Source organism: Pelophylax lessonae (genome assembly GCF_965119305.1).
Source record: "Pelophylax lessonae genome assembly, chromosome: 5".
Classification (NCBI taxonomy): Eukaryota; Metazoa; Chordata; class Amphibia; order Anura; family Ranidae; genus Pelophylax; species Pelophylax lessonae.
In genome coordinates this window covers 4,749,844-4,773,663 of record NC_138772.1, presented here as the reverse complement: position 1 = coordinate 4,773,663, position 23,820 = coordinate 4,749,844, and the positions used below count along the sequence as shown (strand labels likewise).

The following is a 23,820-nucleotide window of genomic DNA, read 5'->3' as shown; positions in this document are numbered from 1 at the left end:
TTACCAACCTAAGACCAATCTCCTTACTTCCTTTTGCCTCCAAACTCCTTGAACGTCTAGTCTACAACCAACTGAACAAGCACCTCATTGATACAGTTGACCACCCCCTCCTCCTCAAAAAACTAAATTTGCTTGGTCTTCGTGACTGCGCTCTCCATTGGTTTGAATCTTACCTATCTCACCGCACCTTCAGTGTCACTTACAACTCCACTTACTCCTCTTACTGTTGGGTTCCCCCAAGGTTCTGTCCTTGGACCTCTACTATTCTCAATCTAAAGATCCACTTTAGGTGACCATGAAATGAATGGACAAACAATGCTTTAATGTCCATTACAAGGTGAGTTAAAACACGTTCATACGTCTGAAAGGGTTCCAAATCATAAATCAAAGACAACCTAACTTCCTGCCCCATGGACCCTGTTCCTTCTCAAATACTATGGTCACCCTCTGGCTCTATCCTACAATCTTTAACTCATATCTTCAACCTCTCCACTGGCATCTTCCCCAACCCTCTAAAACATAAACTAGTCACTCCCATACCAAAGGAAGCCTCACTAGACCCCATCAATCTTAACAACCTAAGACCAATCTCCTTACTTCCTTTTGCCTACAAACTCCTTGAACGTCTAGTCTACAACCAACTGAGCAAGCACCTCATTGATACAGTTGACCACCCCCTCCTCCGCAAAAATATAAATTTGCTTGGTCTCCGTGACTGTACTCTCCATTGTTTGAATCTTTCCTATCTCACAGCACCTTCAGTGTCACTTACAACTCCACTTACTCCTCTGCAACTCCTCTTACTGTTGGGTTCCCCCAAGGTTCTGTCCTTGGACCTCTACTATTCTCAATCTAAAGATCCACTTTAGGTGACCATGAAATTAATGGACAAAATATGCTTTAATGTCTATTACAAGGTGGGTTAAAACACGTTCATACGTCTGAAAGGGTTCCAAATCATAAATCAAAGACAACCTAACTTCCTGCCCCATGGACCCTGTTCCTTCTCAAATACTATGGTCACCCTCTGGCTCTATCCCACAATCTTTAACTCATATCTTCAACCTCTCCCTCTACACTGGCATCTTCCCCAACCCTCTAAAACATGCACTAGTCACTCCCATACCAAGGAAAAGCCTCACTAGATCACCAATCTTACCAACCTAAGACCAATCTCCTTACTTCCTTTTGCCTCCAAACTCCTTGAACATCTAGTCTACAACCGACTGAGCAAGCACCTCCTTGATATAGTTGACCACCCCCTCCTCCTCAAAAAACGAAATTTGCTTGGTCTCCGTGACTGTGCTCTCCATTGGTTTGAATCTTACCTATCTCACCGCACCTTCAGTGTCACTTACAACTCCACTTACTCCTCTGCAACTCCTCTTACTGTTGGGTTCCCCCAAGGTTCTGTCCTTGAACCTCTACTATTCTCGACCTAAAGATCCACTTTAGGTGACCATGAAATTAATGGACAAACAATGCTTTAATGTCCATTACAAGGTGAGTTAAAACACGTTCATACATCTGAAAGGGTTCCAAATCATAAATCAAAGACAACCTAACTTCCTGCCCCATGGACCCTGTTCCTTCTCAAATACTATGGTCACCCTCTGACTCTATCCTACAATCTTTAACTCATATCTTCAACCTCTCCCTCTCCACTGGCATCTTCCCCAACCCTCTAAAACATGCGCTAGTCGCTCCCATACCAAGGAAAGCCTCACTAGACCCCACCAATCTTACCAACCTAAGACCAATCTCCTTACTTCCTTTTGCCTCCAAACTCCTTGAACATCTAGTCTACAACCGACTGAGCAAGCACCTCCTTGATACAGTTGACTAACCCCTCCTCCTCAAAAAACTACATTTTCTTGGTCTCCGTGACTGCGCTCCCCATTGGTTCGAATCTTACCTATCTCACCGCACCTTCAGTGTCACTTACAACTCCACTTACTCCTCTGCAACCCCTCTTACCGTTGAGATCCCCCAAGGTTCTGTCCTTGGACTTCTACTATTCTCGATCTAAAGATCCACTTTAGGTGACCATGAAATGAATGGACAAAATATGCTTTAATGTCCATTACAAGGTGAGTTAAAACGCGTTCATACGTCTGAAAGGGTTCCAAATCATAAATCAAAGACAACCTAACGTCCTGCCCCCTGGACCCTGTTCCTTCTCAAATACTATGGTCACCTTCTGACTCTATCCTACAATCTTTAACTCATATCTTCAACCTCTCCCTCTCCACTGGTATCTTCCCCAACCCTCTAAAACATGCACTAGTCACTCCCATACCAAGGAAAGCCTCACTAGACCTAAGACCAATCTCCTTACTTCCTTTTGCCTCCAAACTCCTTAAACGTCTAGTCTACAACCGACTGAGCAAGCACTTCCTTGAGAAAAACCTTCTTGATCCCCTTAAGTCTGGATTTCGCCGGCAGCCTCCACAGAAACTTCTCTCCTAAAACTCACAAATGACTTATTTACAGCTAAAACCAACAGTCACTACTCCGTACTCTTACTCTTGGACTTCTCTACTGCCTTTGATACAGTTGACCACCCCTCCTCCTCAAAAAACTAAATTTGCTTGGTCTCCATGACTGGGTTCTCCATTGGTTTGAATCTTACCTATCTCACCGCACCTTCAGTGTCACTTACAATTCCACTTACTCCTCTGCAACTCCTCTTACCGTTGGGGTCCCCCAAGGTTCTGTCCTTGGACCTCTACAATTCTCGATCTAAAGATCCACTTTAGGTGACCATGAAATGAATGGACAAAATATGCTTTAATGTCCATTACAAGGTGGGTTAAAACACGTTCATACATCTGAAAGGGTTCCAAATCATAAATCAAAGACAACCTAACTTCCTGCCCCCTGGACCCTGTTCCTTCTCAAATACTATGGTCACCCTCTGGCTCTATCCTACAATCTTTATCTCATATCTTCAACCTCTACCTCTCCCCTGGCATCTTCCCCAACCCTCGAAAATATGCACTAGTTACTCCAATACCAAGGAAAGCCTCACTAGACCTAAGACCAATCTCCTTACTTCCTTTTGCCTCCAAACTCCTTGAACGTCTAGTCTACAACCGACTGAGCAAGCACTTCCTTGAGAAAAACCTTCTTGATCCCCTTCAGTCTGGATTTCGCCGGCAGCCTCCACAGAAACTTCTCTCCTAAAACTCACAAATTACTTATTTACAGCTAAAACCAACAGTCACTACTCCGTACTCTTACTCTTGGACTTCTCTACTGCCTTTGATACAGTTGACCACCCCCTCCTCCTCAAAAAACTAAATTTGCTTGGTCTCCGTGACTTTGCTCTCCATTGGCTCGAATTTTGTCTATCTCAACGCACCTTCAGTGTCGCTTACTATTCCACTTACTACTCTGCAACTCCTCTTACCGTTGGGGTCCCCCAAGGTTCTGTCCTTGGACCTCTACTATTCTCGATATACACCTCCTCCCTGGGTCAGCTACTAGACTCCCATGGCTTCCAATACCATTTCTATGCTGATGACATCTAAATATATCTCACTACCCCTCAGCTCACCCCATCAGTCTCCTCCCTCATCACTGATTTACTAACAGACATATCACCCTGGATGTCACACCACTTCCTTAAACTGAATCTATCTAAAACCGAGCTCATAATATTTCCTCCTCTACGTGCCCCTTCCCCTGACTTCTCTATCAAGATCAATGGAACAACTATCAGTCCTTCCACACATGCCAGGATGCTAGGGGTAACCCTGGACTCTCTGGACTCAGGGTGCTAGGGGTAACCCTGCACTGTCCTTTCAGGCCCATATCCAATCCCTGTCCAAATCCTGCCGCCTCAACCTCCGCAACATCTCCAGAATACGCCCCTTTTTTTACCAATGACACCACCAAGCTTCCAATTCACTCCCTTGTTATCTCTCGCCTCGACTACTGCAACTCCCTCCTCATTGGATTACCTTTACATAGACTACCCCCCCTTTAGTCCATAATGAATGCTGCTGCAAGACTCATCCACCTTACCAATTGTTCAGTGTCCTCCACCCCTCTCTGCCAATCCCTCCACTGACCTCCACTCAGTGTCCTCCACCCCTCTCCGCCAATCCCTCCACTGACCTCCATTTAGTGTCCTCCACCCCTCTCTGCCGATCCCTCCACTAACCTCCATTTAGTGTCCTCCACCCCTCTCTGCCGATCCCTCCACTGACCTCCATTTAGTGTCCTCCACCCCTCTCTGCCAATCCCTCCACTGACCTCCATTCAGTGTCCTCCACCCCTCTCCGCTAATCCCCCCACTGACCTCCAATCAGTGTCCTCCACCCCTCTCCGCTAATCCCCCCACTGACCTCCATTCAGTGTCCTCCACCCCTCTCTGCCAATCCCTCCACTGACCTCCACTCAGTGTCCTCCACCCCGAGCTGCTCTGTTCAGTCCTCCCAAGACCTCCTGCTCTCTAGCTCCCTTGTCACCTCCTCCCATGACCGCCTCCAGGATTTCTCCAGAGCTTCTCCCATCCTTTGGAACTCCCCACCCCAGTCTGTCCGACCTCCCCTAATCTAGACATCTTTTTATATTCTTTTTTTGAAATCATTGATTTTTTCCACCCTGTGTAACTATGTAAAATAAAAAAATATGAAAAAAGCTATGAAGTCAGCTTTGTCTAATTTTCTACCCCCCATAGACTAATCCAATCTAATAACTGTCAGCCAATAGCCTTGCAATACTGACTAAAATATTTGTGACCAAGAGAAGTGCCAACAGATGGGTAACTACAGGCTGGATGCAGTTTGGGTACCAACTTATCTTTATTACAAAGTTACATTCCTACAACCCCTTCACCAAGTGAAAATTGACAACTTTGGTTCAGTTGCTATGTTTTATCATTTTTGAAGACATTTTAATAAAGATTATTTTTTGGTAGACATATTGCACCCAGCCCAGAGTGATCCGTCTGTGGCTCCTCACTTGGTAGCAATTGTTTTAGTCACTATGCCAACCCTGGAGCTGTCATGGCAGATCAGACTTCTCTTTGAAATGTAGGTCAAGATTTCATACATGGTGAATGCACGGCTTGTGAAGTTCTTTTGTTCTTTTTCCCCAAACCCCACCTTTTATGTGCTGCGATGTTCTGGCAGGTATACCAGAGGTGTAACTAGAAGCTTCAGGGCCCCAGTTAAAAAAAAAACATGAAGGGACCCCCTGGCCCTTTGCTGCCATCACGGGACCCTTTATTACGGTCCTGCAATGGGCCACCTTCCTGCTGTCTTAGGGTCTTCCAACATTGGCAGAACGCCATAGCCCAGTCGCAAATGCGACCTTTGGGACCCTTTATTACGGTCCTGCAGCAGGCCACCTTCCTGCTGTCTTAGGGTCCCCCAACATTGGCGGAATGCCAGAGCTCAGTCACAAGTGCGACCTTTGGGACCCTTTTTTACGGTGTTGCAGCGGGCCATCTTCCTGCTGTCTTAGGGTCCCCCAACAATGGCGGAATGCCAGAGTCCAGTTGCAAGTGTGACCTTTGGGACCCTTTATTAAGATCCTGCAGCAGGCCACCTTCCTGCTGTCTTAGGGTCCCCCAACATTGGCGGAACGCCAGAGTCCAGTTGCAAGTGTGACCTTTGGGACCCTTTTTTACGGTCCTGCAGTGGGCTACCTTCCTGCTGTCCTAGGGTCCCCCAACATTGGCGGAATGCCAGAGCCCAGTCGCAAGTGTGACCTTTGGGACCCTTTTATACGGACCTGCAGTGGGCTACCTTCCTTCTGTCTTAGGGTCCCCCAACGTTGGCAGAACGCCAGAGTCGAGTTGCAAGTGTGACCTTTGGGACCCTTTATTAAGATCCTGCAGCAGGCCACCTTCCTGCTGTCTTAGGGTCCCCCAACATTGGCGGAATGCCAGAGCCCAGTCGAAAGTGTGACCTTTGGGACCCTTTTTTATGGTCTTGCAGCGGGCCATCTTCCTGCTGTCTTAGGGTCCCCCAACATTGGCGGAACACCAGAGTCCAGTTGCAAGTGTGACCTTTGGGACCCTTTATTAAGATCCTGCAGCAGGCCACCTTCCTGCTGTCTTAGGGTCCCCCAACATTGGCGGAATGCCAGAGCCCAGTCGCAAGTGCGACCTTTGGGACCCTTTTTTACGGTCCTGCAGTGGGCTACCTTCCTGCTGTCCTAGGGTCTCCCAACCTTGGTGGAATGCCAGAGCCCAGTCGCAAGTGCTACCTTTGGGACCCTTCATTACGGTCCTGCAGCGGGCCACCTTTCTGCTGTCTTAGGGTCCCCCAACATTGGCGGAAAGCTAAGCTCAGTCGTAAGTGCTACCTTTGCGACCCCGGTAGTTCCACCCCTGGTGTCAGTAGTTTTTTTTATTAATGTTGTTTTTTTTAACGTTTTATTTTATTTTTTAATTTTTTTTTTTTTTTACAATTTAAAAAAAAAATTTAAAAATTTAAAAAAATATATTTTTTACATATTTTTTAGGACCCCCACTTGGGGGGAGCTTTGGAGAAATATCACTGCTCTAAACAGACCCCTCATGTCTCACTTTTGAGACAAAGAAAGGGATTGAGGACAGATTAATCAATCCCTTTCTCTGCAGCCTCAGCTGCACAGAATGAATGAACAGGAATAGCTCTGTACAGAGGCTTCCCGTTCATTCATAAACAAGGAAGGGGTCAGTAAATGAGATCATGAAATTGACCAAAATGTCTTGGCATGCTGACCCCTTAAGAGTTCCCTTCACTGGCCAAGCCCAACCCCTGAAGAACAACCCCCACACCATATTCCACCCTCCACTAAATTATTTGGACCAGTGCACAAAGCAAGGTCCATCCCAAAGGTGTTCTATCGGGTTGAGGTCAGGACTCTGTGCAGGTCAGTCAAGTTCCTCCACCCCAAACTCACTCATCCATGTGTTTTTGGACCTTGTTTTGTGCACTGGTCCAAATCATTTGGTGGAGGGGGGGATTATGGTGTGGGGTTGTTTTTCAGGGGTTGGGTTGGCCCCTTAGTTCCAGTGAAGGGAACTCTTAAGGCGTCAGCATACTAAGACATTTTGGACAACTTTGTGGGAACAATTTGGGGGTGGCCCCTTGCTGAAAAACAACCCCACACCATAATCCCCCCTCCGCCAAATGATTTGGACCAGTGCACAAAGCAAGGTCCATAAAAGACATGGATGAGCGACTTTGGGGTGGAGGAACTTGACTGACCTGCACAGAGTCCTGACCTCAACCCCATAGAACACATTTGGGATGGACCTTGCTTTGTGCACTGGTCCAAATAATTTGTTGGAGGGTGGAATATGGTGTGGGGGGTTGTTCTTCAGGGGTTGGGCTTGGCCAGTGAAGGGAACTCTTAAGGCATCAGCATACCAAGACATTTCAGGTCCATAAAGACATGGATGAGCGAGTTTGGGGTGGAGGAACTTGACTGGCCTGCACAGAGACCCAAGGGAGCAGAGGAGGGACTTTTTTCATTTTTGGGGCATAGGTGGATAAAGTCAAAGGCATTGTTCCGCTGCACCCTGGAGAGTTGGGTGAAGCCCTGTCAGGAAGGCTGTATGGGGCCCCATGATTTCTAACAGCGCCCTCTGGTTGAAGTACAGGGTACAACTCCTTTAGCAATATAACAAAAGGTCTATACATCTATATGGACCCAGGACTGGGGGTAAACAATGCAGGTGCCTGAAGATTGCATCTACAACACGCTGATCTAAAGCCCCGTACACACACGCAGATCGTCGTCATACAAACGTCGGCGGACGAAAGATCTGCCGATTGTACGCGTGTTAGTATGGTGCCTCCGACAGCTGTCTGCACACAATCCGCGGACAAGAGTCTTTCTTGCAAACATGAAAATTTTTGTCTGCGGACACCAGAACGGACGATTGTTCGCCTGTCAGTACAGAAATCAGCCGACAGACCGCAGATTTGCAAGACTGGGCATGCTCAGAAAATAAAAAACACAGGGAAAGTTAACCATCACATGACATCACTTCTGCAGTCAGCTGAAGTCTGCGGACAAAATTCTTGTGCTGTCCTTGTGCTGTCTTTGCACTTTTCAACAGACACCGACATCCCGGGGAGAAAAGACGAACATTTGTATGACGACGATCTGCGTGTGTGTACGGGGCTTTAGTGCAGTCCTCAATGCAAAAATTAAGTAATTGCCCTTTTATTTATTTATCAATGTTGGTGCATTTATCAAAGGGGTTGGGGGTAAACAATTCAGAGGCCCGTACATTGCACCCACAATTTACTGATCACGCTTGCAGTGCTCTGCAGGCCTTAATGCAAAAATGAAATAAATATACAATTTTTATTTATCAAAATCTGGTGCATTTACAAAATATTTGCAAAAAGTAGACTTAGGTGGTTTTCAAGGGGTTTAATGGGCATTAAATGAGGGTTACAAATGGTCCTTTATTCTGGACCTGTTCTTGTGCAAAAAAAGCAACCTCTCATTAGCCTCACCATTTGTTAAAAAAATGTAAATAAATAAATAAATAAAATACAGTGAAGAAGTGAAATAAAAAAATTCAAGCGGCGGTAAGGAAAATATATAAAATGAACACAAGAAATTAATAAACCAAAATACCCTAAATTACTAAATAAAGAAAAAAAAAACCATAAAAAGTAAAATTCAAATGTAATATTTCAGCAGCAAAATCATCTTTACTGAAAGCACTTCACTCATCCTTAGCTGTAAGCAAAATTTTTCTCACCTCTAAAGAGCTCATCGATAGCGTTGAGATGATCTCGCTCTTTGGGACAATACCAGTTGTCCCTAATTCTGCCTTTTCGCACAGCCCCATGGGGATCTGAGACTCGCTGGGGTGCAGCTGTTGCTTCTGCATTGGAGAACCTTGCTCGGGACATTTCATTCCCAAACGTTCCCTGGGTGGACTCTTCACCATGTAGGTGGGGTCACCCATGTTGAGATGAATGAGCCGGGTTTGCGGCATCTGGTCAATGTTCATGCTGTATTTGCTGTCCTCCTTTGGCTTGGCCCTCAAGGTGGCCGTGTTGCTGGGCAAAATGACGTAGCTGGTGTCCATTGACTGCTCCTGTGCTCTGGTGAGCTCAGAGTCTAACTTTTTAAAGATGTCCCCTTCGCACATGTACATGGGCTTTGGGGGCTGGTTTTTGTCTTTTTTTAGGGTGAGCGTATGGTTGTTGTACTCGTTGAGATTAATGCTTCCAAGATAATGTGGAGAGCCTTGAAGATGCATTTTGGAGACGTTGGCTGGAAGACTGTTGAAGTTCGATCCCTTTTGGTGGTTCTTCATCTTTTCTTCATCTTGTAGTGATGGCCGTTTTAAAGTCCCCGTAATGGTAGATGTTCTACATGTTGAGATGTCCTTGCTAAGGGCTGGAGAAGAAAGAACAAAATAAAGAATTAGTCTTTTGCACACAAAACGTTCTATCATGCATATACAACAAGCAAGACACCCTGCGTACGTATAGAAGAAAAAAATGTAAATGCAAAGATTGGGCAGACATGAAAAAGTATTTTTTTTCCAAAAATTGTAATTTGGGGAAAGCTTATTGCTTAATGGCCATGTTCCTCATCCACGATTCCATAAAGCCCAATGTGCATGCTGTATTTGCTGTCCTCCTGTGGCTTGGCCCTCAAGGTGGCCATGTTGTTGGATAAAATGGGGTAGCTGGTGTCCATTGACTGCTCTGGGACAGTCAAGAACGTGCTCAATGTTGAGCAGTATGGCCATGTTCTTCATCCAAGATCATTTAAAGTCCAATGTTTATGCGATATTTGCTGTCCCTCTGCGGCTTGACCCTCAAGTTGGTTGGTTTTCTGGATAAGATGGCGTAGCTGGTGTCCATTGACTGCTCCTGGACAGTCAAGAACTTGCTGAATGCTGAGAAACAGGACCATGTTCCTCATCCAAGATTTTTTAAAGCCCAATGTTCATGCTGTATTTGCTGTCTTTCTGTGGCTTGACCCTCAAGGTGGTCGGTTTTCTGGATAAGATGGCGTAGCTGGTGTCCATTGACTGCTCCTGGACAGTCAAGAACGTTCTTAATGTTGAGCAGTATGGCCATGTTCTTCATCCAAGATCATTTAAAGACCAATGTTTATGCTTTATTTGCTGTCCCTCTGCGGCTTGACCCTCAAGGTGGTCGGTTTTCTGGATAAAATGGTGTAGCTGGTGTCCATTGACTGCTACCGGACAGTCAAGAACTTGCTGAGCCATGTTCCTCCTCCAAGATTATTTAAAGCCCAATGTTCATGCTGTATTTACTGTCCTTCTTCGGCTTGGTCCTCAAGGTGGCCATGTTGCTGGGTAAAATGGCATAGCAGGTGTCCATTGACTGCTCCTGGACAGTCAAGAACGTGCTCAGTGTTGAGCAGTATGGCCATGTTCTTCATCCAAGATCATTTAAAGTCCAATGTTTATGCGATATTTGCTGTCCCTCTGCGGCTTGACCCTCAAGGTGATTGGTTTTCTGGATAAAATGGTGTAGCTGGTGTCCATTGACTGCTCCTGGACAGTCAAGAACTTGCTGAGCCATGTTCCTCATCCAAGATTATTTAAAGCCCAACAATGTTCATGCTGTATTTGCTGTCCTTCGGCTTGGCCCTCAAGGTGGCCATGTTGTTGCGTAAAATGACTTAGCTGGTGCCCACTGACTGCTCCTGCAGTCAAGAACTTGCTCAATGTTGAGCAACATGGCCATGTTTGTCAACCAAGGTTCTTTAAAGCTTAACTCCATCCAAAACCCTTTTTTATTTTTAGTTTTCTATACAGCGGATAGGAGCCATATTGTCTGTCAAGTTTTTGTTGCTTTCTGTTTCTTTGCTTTCTGTCCCTGTAACACCTATACAGTAGAAGGAATGGGGGAATAACCTGGCCATAGACCACAGAAGGGCAGTAGATGTGTAGGCATGTTTAGCTATCACTTGGCTGTCCCATGAATGTGTGCATTGAGTTTAGCGTGCCTAGTATGGCATGGAGAGCAGTGGTAATTATGGCAGCAAATTTCAATTTAGTTTTAGTCATAGTCTTTTGGCTAAAATGCTATTTTAGTTTTAGTCGTATTTTAGTCTTTTGACTAAAAAGCCATTTTAGTTTTAGTTAAATTTTAGTCGTCTGAATTGTTTTAGTTGTATTTTAGTCGACTAAAATAGTGTTAATTTAGTCGACGAAAATATTTTAGTCAACTAAATTAATACTGATGGAAAGGCCAAGAATATTCCACACAGCTGATCATGTTCAGACAAGGTTTTTAAATCTCTCTTTATATTTTCTTCTTAAGCACGGCTAGGTAGGAGTGGTGACCACAGAAACGTTAATGGATGAATAAGAAAACTATGGTTTCCATCGGACACCTCTGGCTGGCCAGTTAGGAATGTCCAATGGTGACCCCTGGAAGGCCGGTGTAATTTCTATGGTCACCATTTGACACCTTTGGCTGGCCAGTCAAGGGTATTCAATGGTGACCCCTGGATAGCAGGTGTCATTTCTATGGTCACCATTGGACACCCCTGGCTGCCCAGTCAGGGTGTCCAATAGTTATCCCTGCCTGGCTGGTGTCATTTCTATGCTTACCATTAGACATCTCTGGCTGGCCAGTCAGGGGTGTCCAATGGTGACCCCTGGAAGTAATTTCTATGGTCACCATCCGACACCTCTGGCTGGCCAGTCAGGGGTGTCTAATGGTGACCCCTGAATGGCTGGTGTCATTTCTATGCTTACCATTGGTCACCTCTGGCTGGCAAGTTAGGGGTGTCCAATGGTGACCCCTGGATGGCTGGTGTCATTTCTATGCTTACCATCAGACACCTCTGGCTGGCCAGTCAGGGGGTGTTGATGGTGACCCCTAGATAGCGGGTATCATTTCTTTGGTCACCATCGGACACCCATGGCTGGCCAGTCCAGGGTGTCCAATGGTGACCCCTGGATGGCCGGTGTAATTTCTATGGTCACCATTGGACACCCCTGGCTGGCTAGTGTAATTTCTATGCTTACCATTAGACATCTCTGGCTGGCCAGTCAGGGGTGTCCAATGGTGACCCCTGGAAGTAATTTCTATGGTCACCATCCGACACCTCTGGCTGGCCAGTCAGGGGTGTATAATGGTGACCCCTGAATGGCTGGTGTCATTTCTATGCTTACCATTGGTCACCTCTGGCTGGCAAGTCAGGGGTGTCCAATGGTGACCCCTGGATGGCTGGTGTCATTTCTATGCTTACCATCGGACACCTCTGGCTGGCCAGTCAGGGGGTGTTGATGGTGACCCCTAGATAGCGGGTATCATTTCTTTGGTCACCATCGGACACCCATGGCTGGCCAGTCAGGGGTGTCCAATGGTGACCCCTGGATGGCCGGTGTAATTTCTATGGTCACCATTGGACACCCCTGGCTGGCTAGTGTAATTTCTATGCTTACCATTAGACATCCCTGGCTGGCCAGTCAGGGGTGTCCAATGGTGACCCCTGGAAGTAATTTCTATGGTCACCATCCGACACCTCTGGCTGGCCAGTCTGGGGTGTCTAATGGTGACCCCTGAATGGCTGGTGTCATTTCTATGCTTACCATTGGTCACCTCTGGCTGGCAAGTCAGGGGTGTCCAATGGTGACCCCTGGATGGCTGGTGTCATTTCTATGCTTACCATCGGACACCTCTGGCTGGCCAGTTAGGGGGTGTTGATGGTGACCCCTAGATAGCGGGTGTCATTTCTTTGGTCACCATTGGACACCCATGGCTGGCCAGTCAGGGGTGTCCAATGGTGACCCCTGGATGGCTGGTGTAATTTCTATGGTTACCATCTGACACCTCTGGCTTACCATTCAGGGGTATCCAACGGTGACCCCTGCCTGGCCGGTGTCATTTCTATTGCCACCATAAGACATCTCTGGCTGGCCAGTCAGTGGTGCCTGATGGTGACTCCTGGCTGGCTGGTGTTATTTCTTTGGACACCATTTGACACCCCTGGCTGGCTTGTGTCATTTCTATGGTTACCATCGGACACCTCTTGCTGGCCAGTCAGGGGTGTCCAATGGTAGCCACAGAAATGACACCAGCCAGCTAGGGGGTCATCATTAGACACCTCTGACTGGCCAGCCAGAGGTGTATGATGGTAACAATAGAAATTACACTGTAAATCGTTGGATCAGAAAACACGTGGGGGTGTCTACATGACCTTGCACTGTAAGTTGTTAGGCTCTTGCAGATGTTAAAAAATGCACCTAACATATAGAACCAGCCCCCTGTACAGCACCACTCAGCCCTCAGCCTGGAAGAAGGAGGACCAGTGCTAGAAGCCAATCAGGTGTGCTGCTTAAGCATGCTAACAAGGAACATGCTGAGAGGAGGTGCCAGCAGAGTGATGACTTCTTTAGTGTGCTGCTGTCCAATCACAGGCTAAGGTTAGGCAGGTGACCAGGCTCTACTGCCAAACTGCAGGAATAAAATGTCAGGTCTCCAGTCCAGACCGGGGCTGTGATACTCCAGGACTGGATGGACAGAAACTTTTGGCTCCCATAGACCAACTTTGACTATCTATTAAACTTTTTGTCTGGAGTCCAACTTTAATCTGGATCAGTATTTTCTTTTCTTCCTTTTTACACAAGTAATAAAACCGGTGAGATCTCATCATCACAAAGCCGAGAAGAGAAAAGCGTATTTCCAATTAAAAATTCCATCATCCCGGCCTCCATGAAGACGCATTTCCCCGCGGACTCCGCTTCCTTCCAAATTATTACTCCGTCCTCCAAAAGATCAAATAAAAATTCTCTCAGCTTTCCTCACACAGTAATTAATCCATCAACAAACGTTACCTGTTTTATCTCATGAATGGCTTTAATTCACCATGAAGGTCCATTATTAAAGGAAAAATGTTTCGGACTTTTAAAGGGTAACTCCGCTTTCATGAAAGAAATATAGCAAATAAACAAAACGGGCCATATTGTAATTCAATGTTCTCAAGAATGATCTTTCCTTTTCAATCTGCTACTGCTGTAATTTTTCTGTAAAACACAGTATGGCCACCTGGGGGGGGGGGGGGCGCTCTGTACATTGTTGGTGTACAGAATGCCTCCAGGAATGTAATTTCCTGCAAACTGAGCTGCAGCACGGTGGCCAAGACCATACAGCGGTTTACCCGGACAGGTTCCACTCAGAACAGGCCTCACCATGGTCGACCAAAGAAGCTGAGTGCACGTGCTCAGCGTCATATCCAGAGGTTGTCTTTGGGAAATAGACGTATGAGTGCTGCCAGCATTGCTGCAGAGGTTGAAGGGGTGGGGGGGTCAGCCTGTCAGTGCTCAGACCATACGCCGCACACTGCATCAAACTGGTCTGCATGGCTGTCATCCCAGAAGGAAGCCTCTTCTAAAGATGATGCACAAGAAAGCCTGCAAACAGTTTGCTGAAGACAAGCAGACTAAGGACATGGATTACTGGAACCATCTCCTGTGCTCTGATGAGACCAAGATAAACTTATTTGGGTCAGATGGTGTCAGGCGTGTGTGTCGGAGCAACCAGGTGAGGAGAACAAAGACAAGTGTGTCTTCCTACATCCAAGCATGGTGGTGGGAGTGTCATGGTCTGCAGCTGCATGAGTGCTGCCGGCACTGGGGAGCTACAGATCATTGAGGGAACCATGAATGCCAACATGTACTGTGACATACTGAAGCAGAGCATGATCCCCTCCCTTCAGAGACTGGGCCGCAAGGCAGTATTCCAACATGATAACGACCCCAAACACCTCCAAGGTGACCACTGCCTTGCTAAAGAAGCTGAGGGTAAAGGTGATGGACTGGCCAAGCATGTCTCCAGACCTGAACCCTATTGAGCATCTGTGGGGCATCCTCAAACAGAAGGTGGAGGAGCGCAAGGTCTGTAACATCCACCAGCTCTGTGATGTCATCATGGAGGAGGGGAAGAGGACTCCAGTGACAACCTGTGAAGCTCTGGTGAACTCCATGCCCAAGAGGGTTAAGGCAGTGCTGGAAAATAATGGCGGCCACACAGAATATTACCATTTTGGGCCCAATTTGGACATTTTCACTTAGGGGTGTACTGACTTTTGTTGCCAGCGGTTTAGACATTAATGGCTGTGTGTTGAGTTATTTTGAGGGGACAGTAAATTTACACTGTTATACAAGCTGTACACTCACTACTTTACATTGTAGCAAAGTCTCATTTCTTCAGTGTTGTCACATGAAAAGATAGAATAAAATATTTACAGAAATGTGAGGGTGTACTTACTTTTGTGAGATACTGTATATATATATATATATATATATATATTTACATCTATATATATATATATATACCTAATTCTATCTCTCTCTCTCTCTCTATATATATATATATATATATATATATATATATATATATATATATATACACACATATATACACATACATATATATATATATACCTAATTCTCTCTCTCTCTATATATATATATATATATATATACACACACACACACATACATATATATATATATATATATATATATATATATACACATACATATATATATATATATATATATATATATATATATATATAAAATATTTATTGTCATTATATTATAATTAGGATATATATATACCTAATTCTAATTCTCTCTCTCTCTAGATATATATAAATATATATTCATATAGATATATATATTCATATATATATATATATATATATATATATATATATATATACACATACATACATCTATATATATATATATATATATATATATATATATATATACACACACACACACACACATACATCCATATATAGGTATATATATATATATATATAATATTTATTGTCATTATATTATAATTAGGATAATAGAAAAGTTAAGGAAAAAGAAAAAAAAAAACAATTTAACCACCGCGTCTAAGGACTGGAAATCTGCGATATATTACAATGGCATCCTTGGGTTGAGATAAGCGTTCCTGCTGAATGGACAGAAGTCTAATCAAGGTGCAATTCTCTTTATCTACTAATAATACATGTGAGAAGAGCAAGGTTCACATTACTTGGAGCAAATCGGCGCGCTCTATTACCACCAGACGTGAAGAGCACTTCAAATAATGACAGATATTTCACGCTAAATGGCCAATTCTTCCAGTGAATCCATTGCGTGGCTGTGGAGCGCTGACTCCTGACATGTTTGCCCACCATGAGCAAGTTAAGTGATGATGATTCTATTGCTTAATTGCGGTATAGATCGAGCGAAGGTTTATGGCGTGAGAAGACGAGGAATTAACGGAGTAATGGAGCAGATAAGACCATCCGGATCATTGTGTATTCCAGGATTGTTCACCATTCCTGACACTTCACATCTGGAAATTAAATCAATGGATAACCCTCTATAGGACTTGCTACTGGATGATGAACAGTCTGCACTGAAGGGCACAGCCATTGTGGAAAAGACGCAAGCATACTGAGCAAATGTTTGTTTGTTTTTTTTTTTTTTTTTTAAAAAGCAGAAATAGAAATAAATAAATCTGAAATCCTCACCTGATCGACACGCCAGGTCCACATCTTTCTCGAATTCAGACTGTGGGGATAAAGACAATGAGAATTACAATGACTTTGTATCATAAAGTGATGTCATAGCGGAGAGATCAGATGATGTCACATCCGTCCTGTGCAGATTCCTTTCTTATATAAAACTCTCCACAAAATCATCAAAACACTTTTGTGACGGTACTCACTGTCACTGGGAGTGAAAGACAGATACTTAATGGTTTGGATTGCTTCAAGTGGGACAGTAATATTTGTCAGCAATATCTCTCAGGGAATATGAAGATTTAATCCCACTTTACACTGTGAGACCTATAGCCTGTTGCCATGAAGTCTGTGACACCTAAATAATCATAGCAATACGTAGTTGTTTATTCCGTGTACTTCAATGTAGGAGACAGACAGACTGTCATTGGCAGTCTTGTCCTATTGTCTGTCTATTGAGGTGGAATGTGGATTGTGTTAAGTCTGCCTGTCCCATTGTTAAATGTTAATGACCTCACATTTTTCTTTCCAGATGGCTAGATAATTAGTTCAGGTTAATTCTGTTTCTGTATACAATTTCATCTGCATATGATAATGTAATCAGGCAACCCCTGACCTGTGTGTGGTAATCTGATCAGGAGGGGGGTGTCCATGCTGTATATAAATTCTGTGCGTCTGTTCAATAAAGAGTGATTCCAGTATAAGCTAAGTTGTTGGCTAGCTTTGTATGAGGGTGGCTGGGAAAATCTGGTATATATGTTCATAACTGCAAGGAAGCCGTATACTGATGGAAGCACAGTGTGGGTCGGCGGTTTCCGTTACAACTTTGATTTTCCCTATATATATGAGAAACCATACAGAAGAGATACGTTCCTAAAAAAACACCAAGTGTCTAGGATGTATCTCCTACGTCCAGCCATTCTCTCCCTGCAACTGCTCCCCGACTGCTAGTACTGACAATTAACAATCAACCAAGAAATAGACTCCAAACCCCTCCACTGCACTTCAATGTATTCAAAATGCCGAAAATTGCATTTTTGAATACAGTCACTTTTTAAATTCTGCGCCTTTAGCAGCCGAGTAACCCAGACAAGCCGTAATGGACGCCGTCTCTGGGTTACGTCATCGGAGACCCGATTGAAGCCACATGCGGCTTTGATCGGGACTCCAACCAGCCACACGGACCACCAGGAGACCCGGGCAAAGCCGCTGAAGGTGGCGGGGGGGGGGTTTGTTATATGGGGGGTGTCCCCTCCCGCTCGTTGGGGTAACGATCAAGCAGCTCCCAAACTGCATTGGTCATTACCGACACAAAGCCAACCGCCGGCTCTAAAAAATGGTACCGGGATGATGCCTCTAGCTGCAGGCATCACCCCGCTACAACCACTTAGCCAACGTACAGCTACGGCGATTTGCGTTAAGTGGTTAAGGGTATGTCAAAGTTATCTTCAAATTAACAGGCTCATTGTGGAAATACAAAAACTGCTCTGCTTGCATAAGAGGTATACAGGAGAGATGAAGAGGTATATAGGAGAGATGAAGGGGTATGCAGGAGAGATGAAGAGGTATACACCAGAGATGAAGAGGTATACAGTAGAGATGAAGAGGTATACAGGAGAGATGAAGGGGTATACATGAGAGATGAATGGGGTATACTGAATGGGGTATACAGGAGAGATGAAGGGGTATACAGGAGAGATGAAGGGGTATACAGGAGAGATGAAGAGGTATACAGGAGAGATGAAGAGGTATACAGGAGAGATGAAGAGGTATACAGGAGAGATGAAGGGGTATACAGGAGAGATGAAGGGGTATACAGGAGAGATGAAGAGGTATACAGGAGAGATGAAGAGGTATACAGGAGAGATGAAGGGGTATACAGGAGAGATGAAGGGGTATACAGGAGAGATGAAGGGGTATACAGGAGAGATGAAGAGGTATACAGGAGAGATGAAGGGGTATATAGGAGAGATGAAGGGGTATACAGGAGAGATGAAGCGGTATACAGGAGAGATGAAGAGGTATACAGGAGAGATGAATGGGGTATACAGGAGAGATGAATGGGGTATACATGAGAGATGAATGGGATATACATGAGAGATGAATGGGGTATACAGGAGAGATGAAGGGGTATACAGGAGAGATGAAGAGGTATACAGGAGAGATGAAGAGGTATACAGGAGAGATGAAGGGGTATACAGGAGAGATGAAGGGGTATACAGGAGAGATGAAGCAGTATACCAGAGAGATGAAGCAGTATACAGGAGAGATGAAGAGGTATACAGGAGAGATGAATGGGGTATACAGGAGAAATGAATGGGGTATACAGGAGAGATGAAGGGGTATACAGGAGAGATGAAGAGGTATACAGGATAGATGAAGAGGTGTATACAGGAGAGATGAAGGTGTATACAGGAGAGATGAATAGGGTAACGATGGGTGAAATCTGGTGAACAGATTGGTCAGAAATAAGGAGATTTTTGGATTCTCTATGAATTATACAACCAACAGTTGAGCCCAAACTTGAATTTTGATTTCCTGGAAATCTGAAATGATTTTTTCCACTCCCCTCCAATCACATTGCAGAGCCATACAATCTGTAGGTGATTTGGGGGTCATTACTCTACGAAATGTTCTCCTAGCCAATCCCTGTTAGCTACAAGATTCATTGTATCAATATTTACTGTATAAAACATTCACATGGAATACATTGTATCATACCGCTGCCTTCTTGTCTTTTAGCCCCACCATGGCGGTGCAGATGTACGGGTTATTGGCCTCCTCCAGCTGGAAGGGTGGAAGGAAAAAGAAAGCGAAAAATGATAGTCATGGACACGTAGAAGTATTGCGGACAGCGGCAGAATGGATGTGATTGGCTGTTGTGAATATTATCATTTTACAGTTAACCTGTTTTCATATACATATTTTTAGACAATTTTTGTTTGACAAGGTAATACATTTAAAGGAAATCTGACCACATCCTAAAAAAAAAATCACAACTTCCTTGGCCGTTACCCTAGTCCAGGGGTCTCCAAACTTTCTAAACAAAGGACCAGTTTACTGTTCTTCAGACTTTCGGGGGGGCCGGACTGTGACTATTGGGAGTAAAAAAGGTTCCAATGCCAGTGGGAAAAAACAATGACCTGTCTTTGGTGCCAGTGGGAGGGATTGTGTCTCATTGTTGGTGTCATTGGGAGGATGTATGCCCCATCTTTGGTGTCATTGGGCCCAATTGTTGGTGTCATTGGGAGTAATTGTGCCCAATCATTGGTGTCATATGCAGAAATTGTGCCCCACCATTGGTATCAAAGGCAGAAATTGTGCCCCATGGTTGGTGTCGGTGGGAGGAATTGTGCCCCATGGTTGGGGTCAGTAACAGGAATTGTGCCCCTTCATTAGTGTCACTGAGCACAATAGCTGGTGTCAATGGATCATTAGGGGGGACTTGTGCCCCATCGACGATCGTTGGTGGCATTGGGAGGAATTGTGCCCCATCCTTGGTGTCATTAAGCCCGGTAGCTGGTGTCATTGGATCATTGGGGGGCATGTGCCCCATCGTTGGTATCATTGGCAGGAATTGTGCCCCTTTGTTGGTGTCGTTGAGCCCAATAGCTGGTGTCATTAGATCATTACAGGGACTTGTGCCCCATTGATGGTGTCATTGCAAGGAATTGTGCCCCATCGCTGGTGTCAGTGGCTGGAATTGTGCCCCTTTATTGATGTAATTTAGACCAATAGCTGGTGTCATTGGATCGATAGGGGGACTTGTGCCCCATTGATGGTGTCATTTAGAGGAATTGTGCCCCATCTTTGGTGTCATTTAGAGGAATTGTGCCCCATCTTTGGTGTCAGTGGAAGGAATAGTGCCCCATCATTGGTGTCATTTAGAGAAATTGTGCCCCATCTTTGGTGTCAGTGGAAGGAATAGTGCCCCATCATTGGTGTCAGTGGGAGGAATAGTGCCCCATCATTGGTTTCAGTGGGAGGAATAGTGCCCCATCATTGGTGTCAGTGGGAGAAATAGTGCCCCATCTTTGGTGTCAGTGGGAGAAATTGTGCCCCATGTTTGGTGTCAGTGGGAGAGATTGCGCCCCATCCTTGGTGTCATTGAGCCCAATAGCTGGTGTTATTGGATCATTAGGGGGACATGTGCCACATCGTTGGTGTCCTATGTGTCATTGAGCCCAATAGCTGGTGTTATTGGATCATTAGGGGGACTTGTGCCACATCGTTGGTGTCATTGGAAGGGATTGTGCCCCTATATTGGTGTCATTGAGCCCAAAACGGGTGTCATTGGATCAATAGGGGGACTTGTGCCCCATTGATGGTGTAATTTAGAGGAATTGTGCCCCATCTTTGGTGTCGGTGGGAGAAATTGTGCCCCATCCTTGGTGTCATTGAGCCCAATAGCTGGTGTTATTGGATCATTAGGGGAACTTTTGCCCCATCGCTGGTGTCAGTGTGAGGAATTGTGCCCCTATATTGGTGTCATTGAGCCCAATAGCTGGTCTCATTGGATCAATAGTGGGACTTGTGCCCCATTGTTGATGTCATTGGGAGGAATTGTGCCCCATTGTTGGTGTCATTAGGAGGAATTGTGGCCTTTTCATTGCTGTCAGTATGGGGGGGGGTTGTGCCCCATTGTTGGCATCGAAATAGTACCCCAAGGGTAGAGCTGCATGATTAATCATTATAAAATCACGATCTTGATTCACCAACCCCCCCCCCCCCTCCCCTCACGATTTAAAAAGGCATGTCCTCGATTCTTACAGAGTTGTTCTCCAGACAATTGTTGTTTAAAAGTTAAAATCTTTTTTTTTTTTGCTAGAAAATTACTTAGAACCCCCAAACATTGTATAAATATATATATATATATATATATGTATATATATATATTCTTTTTAGCAGAGACCCTCGAGAATAAAATGGCGATCGTTGCAATTCTTTATGTCATAATGTATTTGCGCAGAAGTCTTTAAAACGCAGTTTTTGGGGAAAAAAAAAAACACACTTTAATGAATTTCAAAAAAAAAAAACTAAACAGTAAAGTTAGCCCATTTTTTGTATTATGTAAGAAAAGATGTTACGCCGAGAATCGTGATCTTTATTATAATAAAAAATTATTAAAAAAAATTATTAAAAAAATCGTGATTCTCATTTTAGGCAGAATCGTGCAGCTCTACCCAAGGGTTGAATAAAAGCAAGCTGGCTCCCATGCCGCAGTTTGGAGACCACTACCCGAATCCAACAAATTCATATTTGAGACCCTAATCGAGATGAGTAGGTGAGACATCACTGTGACACTCTGTAACCAGGAAGATACCAGGAAAGCCAGGCAGTTGGCATTTTCAGAAGGAGATTACAATGATATCCTGCGTATTCCTTGCACTTCAGGAAAAAAAGCTGAATCCTCGTAGCTGTTTCTACAATTTTGACCACAAGAGGTCTCCAACCTTCTTCGCCTATATATATAGGACAATGGATTGTGTATTGTTTAATATTCTTACTATTTGTAGCGCCAACGTAAGGTGCAGCGCTGTACAGAGTGCCTAGAACCAATCACAGCGGTCCGTGTTCTCTGAATGAACATCATTTATTTTTTATACACTGGCAGAAATGTGGACGCTTTGGTACCGAGGGACAGGATGGGGGTTGGGATGAACAACAGAATCCTTGAGAAGCAGACAAATGTATAAAAAATAGATTTCTGGTAAAAAAAAACAATATGGCTGAATGAGAACAAATACCATTAACTGAGCGTGTCCATTCTGGAAGGAGCCGCCTGAGTCGCCATTGCCTTCTTCTTGACGGTCAACGACTCGGCACTTCACAGCATCCTGCACCTAGAGGGGAATATGAGACAGCAAAGACAACCATTGATGTGGCTTTTCTGCAAGAATTCTCCACAAATCATCAAAATACAGGAAACTAAGAGCCGCCAGGAAAATCAGAACGCCAATTTACAGAGGTCAAAATTACACGTTTATTTTATTTATTGGGAAATACGGTCTCTGGTACTCTGACCTATTTTACCAACTTATCTCACTGTTTATTTACCATCCTTTCTTTCTTATTTCTTTCCTTCCTTTCTTTCCTCTGGACTTTCTTCCTCCCTTCTGCTTCCCTTCAAGTCAGACTTCCTTCTTTCCTACATCTTTTCCTTCCAACTTCTCCCTTTCTTCCTTCATCCTCCCTTCTTTTCCCTCATTTCCTTGCCTCTTCTTCCTCCCTCTTCTGCTTTTCCTTCTTCTTCTTCATATTCCTTTCTTTGTTTTTTCTCCCCCCCCCCCTCCATTCTTTTCCCTGCTCCTTTCCCTTCTTTCTTTCCTCTTGCCTTCCTACCTCCCTACGTTTCCGTCCAGTCTTACTTCTTTCTTTCCTTCCTTTATTCTTCCTTCCTTTCTCTCCATATTCCTGTTTTTCTTTTCTTTTCTTTTTTCTTCCTTTCTTTCTTCATCCTCCCTTTATTTCCATCTTTTCTTTCCTTTCTTCCTTTTCCTTTCAGTCTTACTTCCTTCTTTCCTTACTTCATCCTCCCTTCCTTTCCTTTCTTTCTTTCCTTCCATCATCTCCTTGTCTTTCCTTTCCTCTTCCTTTCTCCTTCCTACCTTTTCCTTCTACTTTTCCTTGCTGTTTCCTCCCTTTCCTTTCCCCTAATTTCTTTCCTTACTTCTGTCTTTCCCTTCTTTCCTCCTTCTTGCTTCACTTCCCCCCTTCTGTTTTCTTCCACTCTTACTGCCTTCTTTCCTTCCATTTTCTTCCTCTCTTTCCTTTCTTTTGTTCTTTCTTCCGTCATCCTACCATCCTTTTTCCTTCTTCCCTTGCTTTTCTTCTCTTCCCAACCCTTTTCCTCTCTTCCTTCCTTGCCTCTTCTTCCTTTCAGTCTTCCATCCTTCTTTCCTTACCTCATCCTCCCCCTCCCCTTCTTTTTCCTTCATTCTTTTCTTGCTTTTTCCTCCCTTCCTTTACACTCCCCCTTTCTCTTCCCCTTCTTTCTTTCCTTACTTCTGTCTTTCCCTTCTTTCTTCCTTCTTGCTTTGCTTCCTCCCTTCTGTTTCCTTCCACTCTTACTGCCTTCTTACCTTTCTATATTCTTCCTGTCTTTCCTTTATTCTTTCTTCCTTCATCCTACCTTCCTTTTTCCTTCTTCTCTTGCTTTCTCCACTCTTCCCTACCCTTTTCCTCTTTTTCTTCCTTCCTTCCCTCTATTTCCTTTCAGTCTTCATCCTTCTTTCCTTACTTCATTCTTCCTTACTCTCCTTTCTTTCATCATCTTCCTGTCTTTCCTTTCCTCCCCCCTCCTTTTTCCTTTCTTATTTT

At 44.5% G+C, this 23,820-nt stretch overlaps 1 protein-coding gene across 4 annotated transcripts in view; it reads right to left on the bottom strand.

Moving 5' to 3' along the window:
* ADGRB1 (adhesion G protein-coupled receptor B1) overlaps positions 1-23,820 on the bottom strand; it is a 912,987-nt gene that overhangs the window by 14,360 nt on the left and 874,807 nt on the right. For all 4 annotated transcript variants that reach the window (XM_082259420.1, XM_082259422.1, XM_082259423.1 and 1 more), the window contains 4 exons: positions 22,248-22,343; positions 19,222-19,287; positions 16,510-16,549; positions 8,726-9,372 (listed from right to left, as the gene is read on the bottom strand). In XM_082259420.1, coding sequence (XP_082115546.1) covers positions 8,726-9,372; positions 16,510-16,549; positions 19,222-19,287; positions 22,248-22,343 — 849 coding nt within the window. The remainder of the gene's footprint in view (positions 1-8,725; positions 9,373-16,509; positions 16,550-19,221; positions 19,288-22,247; positions 22,344-23,820) is intronic.